This window comes from Oncorhynchus nerka, linkage group LG24, assembly GCF_034236695.1.
Source record: "Oncorhynchus nerka isolate Pitt River linkage group LG24, Oner_Uvic_2.0, whole genome shotgun sequence".
In the NCBI taxonomy this organism is placed as follows: Eukaryota; Metazoa; Chordata; class Actinopteri; order Salmoniformes; family Salmonidae; genus Oncorhynchus; species Oncorhynchus nerka.
Window position 1 is genome coordinate 24,935,263 of NC_088419.1, and position 5,225 is coordinate 24,940,487.

Below are 5,225 nucleotides of genomic sequence, written 5' to 3' on the forward strand. Positions count from 1 at the left end.
GTTAAAAAATAATAATAATAACAACAATGAGGCTATATGCAGGGGTACCGGTACCGAGTCAATGTGCGGGGGTTCAGGTTAGTCGAGGTAGTTTGTACATGTAGGCAGGGGTAAAGTGACTATGCATAGATAATAAACAGCGAGTAGCAGCAGTGTAAAAACAAATGGTGGGGGGGTCAATGCAAATAGTACGGGTGGCTATTTGATTCATTGTTCAGCAGGCTTGGGGATAGAAGCTGTTAAGGAGCCTTTTGGACCTAGACTTGGCATTCTTGTATCGCTTGCCGTGCGGTAGCAGAGAGAACAGTCTATGACTTGGGTGACTGAAGTCTTTTTTTGTGCCTTCCTCTGACATCGCCTAGTAGATAGGTCCTGGATGGTAGCAAGCTTGGCCCAGTGATGTACTGGGCTGTACGCACCACCCTCTGTAGCGTCTTATGATCAAATGCCGAGCAGCTGCCAAACCAGGCGGTGATGCGACCACCAGGCGGTGTTGCGACCAAACCAGGCGGTGATGCGACCATGCTCTCGATAGTGCAGCTGTAAAATGCTAGCAATAGTGTATCATATTAGGCTAACGTATTATAAGTTGTGTAATAATTTGGGACATGTTGTCTATTTGAATCATTATGGAACACAGACCATACATAGCAGTTTAAACCAAGTGCACGGGTTCATGACAACTTGCAGCATATGTGAAGTGTGAAAGTATGTCTATGTGTGAGTGTGTGGCGTCAATATGCATGTGTGTGTGTGTGTGTGTGTGTGTGTGTAGTATTTTTGAGTGTGTGGGTAGAGTCTAGTGAGTGTAAATAGAGCCAGTGCAAGGGTGTTAGTGAAAAACAATTAAGATAAATAAATAAATAATGAAGGGGGTCAATGTAAATTGTCCTGGTAACCATTTAACTAACTGTTTCATAGTTTTGATGTCTTCACTGTTATTCCACAATGTAGAAAATAGTACAAATAAAGAAAAACCCTTGAATGAGTAGGTGTGTTCAAACTTTTGACTGGTACTTTATATATATTGTGCATAAATGCTCTCCAAACCTGTTTAATGTTTTAATGTTTTCCAAATACTTTCCTAATCCTAAATATTATACAATATCAGAGTATTTTCTTACCTACCAATTGGTGCTGAAAATGAGATATATGCGTGTATTTGTGGCTTTCTTTCATTTGATCCCTAATATTCTGAACATTCTCTCCATATATTCTAGTGAGTCTGTCAAAAAAAAATCGAATTAAATGTACACCAAATTTAAAGGAACGATCTTACATAAATGTACTGAAAATGCTATTAAATTAAAACTCCATGAGAAAGTCTGTTGACCAGCAAGTGGGAGGTTGAATTCCATTTATTCAGCGCATGCAATGGAACTACACCTGCAAAGCCAGTAAAGCACCTGCATAGGAAGTGCATAAGAAAAGCATACGTAGGAAAGAATTGGGCCCATAGAGAGAAATGGTATTAGAGTATTTTTTACGGGCACTAACTCCATGGCTCGTTGGCCAAAGCCTATGGAGAAATTAGTTTTTTGTAGGATTTTTGTATAAACGCAGAAAATAAGCTCTGCGGTAAACACAGGCTTAGCCAGGGGATCGTATAAATTCATTTTATAAGTTCATCTTCATCAGCTGACGTCACTTTTTGTCAATTGTGAGGCATTTATGTAATTTAAAAAAGCACACAAAGCACATAAAGGATTCCTACTTCATAACGGTCATGTTAACTGATTGATATTATCTCACAGAACAAAACGTATAAAATCTCCTAAACAAACCTGTTAAGCTCAGACCTTATTTCCTGTGTTTATCGCAAAAACCTATTATTTCACATTTATTTTCTCTAAAGGAATCTCTGAACGAAACAGAAGTAAATCATTTGCGTTTTTTAGGATTACGAGCTGGCGAGCTCTATTGATTTCTCCGGCGCAGCTCTGCAAAATAATATTTCGTGCACGCAGACACAGCCGCACAGACAAATGCCCCTTCGCAACACTTTTACAACATGGTCTTCATAGGCATGTGAGCTTGACTTCTGCTGATATATTGTATCGAATAGTCATGACATGAATACATTGTGGCAGACACCTGTTTCCTAGGCATGCCCAATCCTTGAGTGAATGAATATGTTGACGTTTAGGAAATTGCACAACAATGGGTATCAAACAGTCATTTACATAATAGAGTAAAAACATACTGAATTTTGAGTGCATGTTCTTTTATTTTAGTATGTTTCACACAGGTTTACAAATGATGAGCAATCACCAAATGAACATATATAAAAAATGTCTTACAAAAAAGACTTCCAGCCCATGTTGTAAAACATTTGGAAGGATGAAGTGCAAAGGTCAGCATGCAGTAAAAACAAAACACTTCTTGGCTGTAGTCCAGTAAAATGGACTCAAATGATTTAACTAGTGATGTCTCCCAGCTCATGCCTTCTCATAGGTACGCACTGCCACAATGTCTTCAAATGTAAGAGTCTGTGAATGAGATAAAATAACAAATACATCTCTGTGCATTGAAGATATCAAACATGAAATACAGTATAAATAACATTCATCATGAAAAGTAAGATATTGCTTGATGGACTCTTAAAATAAGAGTCCAGTTCCTATATCACATCAGGTCAGACTGGAACTGAAAGGTGCATAATATGGACTATTAGAGGTCACTCCTACAATTTGTGGGAGATGTAAAACTAGAGTCATAATGTTAAACTGATGAGGAACATGCACATTTAAAAAAAACTTATTTTCATGTATCTCTACACTGAGAACTATGCTACTATGCTACTATGCTCAGCAGCACCAGCTTCAGCATAAAGGCTTTCAGCATAGAAATACCCTCTACACCATTTCTAGTACTAGTACTAGTGTAGCCTTGCTTCCCCGTCACCTTGTTTCAAAATCCATATTACCCAGGAATTATCATTTCAGAATACATTTAAGAAGGCTCTTACCATGACCAATTTCCCATCCTTGATTTCTCTCACAAACTTGGTCTCCTTGCCGTCCCACTTCTGAACGTGAGCAAGTTTATCTCCATCCAAGCTCACAGTGGACTGCAACCAGATGGGACAAATAGGTCAGAATATTGCTCTCAACAACAAGTTAAATATAGTTACAATATATTATGGTAAATTCTATGAAGACATAAATGCAATACTTCCAAAGTTCCAATGTTTCATAATCCAGATCATATTACATATTACTAATGTGGCTAAATAGAAACTAATTGAATGAAATTTGTCAAGTAAACATGTTAGTTAATGCATTATTAAAGGGTGGAAACAATCAATTAAAACGTTGGACTGGGCTCTTTAACAGGTTCCTCAAACCAACCCAGTGAAAAATATAAGAGCTGTTCTAGCTGACAAAGCCTATATTCAAGTGCAGTGTCCAGTGCATATATCCCTTTAAACAAAATCCCATATTGTAACACTTACTTTACAGTTTCTGTCATCTGCAGTGGCTTCATCAAACTCCTCTCCCAGTTTGAAGGATATTTCAGTGTTCTTGAAAGTACTCTGGGTTTTAACGACCACTTTGTCCCCCTCTTTTGCGATGATAACGGTTGGTTTGGTCACATTTCCGACCTGCCTTGTTGCAAAACCAACACCTGTGAAAGTAATGAAAAAAGGCAATGAGAGAGGTGGGATCATGCAAAATGAATCACCTGACGCGAACCACTGTACATTATGTCATTGAACAAATATACAGGTAATAAATCACTTTTCTAATTATTAGGTTATAACTGTAAAGTCATGAAAACTTACCAAGTGCTTTCATGTACTCATCGAAGTTGTCACTGTCGACCAGTTTCCAGGTGGCACAGAAGGCATCAACCATGATGAAGAGTTAGAGGACCGTGCAATAAGAGAACTGAGGTAAAGTTGATACGGATGGTGCCGGAGTCAATATGAGCTTTTTCACATAAACCTTCATTATTTGTCTGGGGCTTATTAATATGCTCGTAGGGGGTGGAGACTTACTTCCTATTGGCTAAGGAGATACTTTCTGTCTTCTGATTGGTGTTGAGAGCTTGTAAAGCTATGCTTTGATTTTCACTTTACATAGCATAATATGCCATGCCATGATTTGACACACCTATTGCAAAATACACATATTATTTATCAACTGCTTGTGCATTGATTGCAGTTGCAGATCCGTCTTGTTGTGACTTAGAGTAAACATACTAGCTACACTAATCACTGTCCCTGCTCTGCAAGACAGACGGTAAATGGAATGTGTCAGATCTAGGGCTGAAAACCCACCCAGCTGGAATCAGAGTTTGTTTGACAAATCTTTGTCATTAAGTGGATTAATCCACTCTAACAGTCCCATGGGCTTTCTGCATTGAGGACAGTTATTATGCATTCTGTGTGCATTCAAGTACCAATGTATTTGTTTTAGGCAAAGATAGTTCTTCATTTTCAGTATCCTATATCTGAAGGAAAGTAAAAATCAAACATTTATGTCTTACATATTATTGGGTAGGCTATGGATACTGTAACTATTCCATAGCATGATCAGGTTTGGACTATTCTGATCACATATATAACATATGCTATGCATGTATGAATACCATTAGGAGACAATCATCTTTTTAACTAAAGATTTTCAGCATAATTTTCAGTGCTTTGCTTCCAAGAGCTTTGAAATTTGATACAGAGCTTTTCATGTGTAGTTTAATAGAATGTATATGTATTATTACAGTAGCATGGATAATCCCTATTTGAAGAAATATGTCTCCTTGATGTATTGTTTAATATCTACTCAGTAAGTTGCTTTATATTTCATGACAATAAAAAAGGGTGTTAAAAAAATATAATGTATATTTGCCAGTGGATTTTGTAAAAGATCCATTCATGTTGGTGTGAAAGACATGTTTGGTGCCCTCCTCTGGCCAAATCAGTCCCCACCAGACACTATGGTACAATATAAGGAGAGATATAAATGACATCTACAAAAACAAACAACATGGTTTCATTTTTCAAGGTACTGTAGCCTTTCATTCGTGGCCAACCACACACATCAATATTCTGGTTCCATGGCTAAGAAAAGCTTTTCTGATGTACTGTATTATTGCAGATGACTAAGAAAGAGTAGGAGAGACAATGTAATCGCCATTTTACTGCCAATGATTAAACAAAGTAAGTTGGTATCAATTTCACTGTGCAATGAGACGCCTCCCTTGTACAAAGACAACACACAATG

The 5,225-nt window shown here is 37.6% G+C and overlaps 1 protein-coding gene across 1 annotated transcript; it reads right to left on the reverse strand.

The window, feature by feature from the left end:
- Positions 1-2,203: 2,203 nt before the first annotated feature.
- LOC115107718 (fatty acid-binding protein, brain-like) lies at positions 2,204-3,931 on the reverse strand. The gene is made up of 4 exons (XM_029631296.2): positions 3,785-3,931; positions 3,455-3,627; positions 2,969-3,070; positions 2,204-2,489 (listed from the first exon to the last, which is right to left on the reverse strand). The coding sequence occupies exons 1-4, from the start codon at positions 3,855-3,857 to the stop codon at positions 2,439-2,441; spliced, it is 399 nt and encodes a 132-aa protein (XP_029487156.1). The 5' UTR covers positions 3,858-3,931; the 3' UTR covers positions 2,204-2,438.
- Between the last annotated feature and the right edge of the window lie 1,294 nt (positions 3,932-5,225).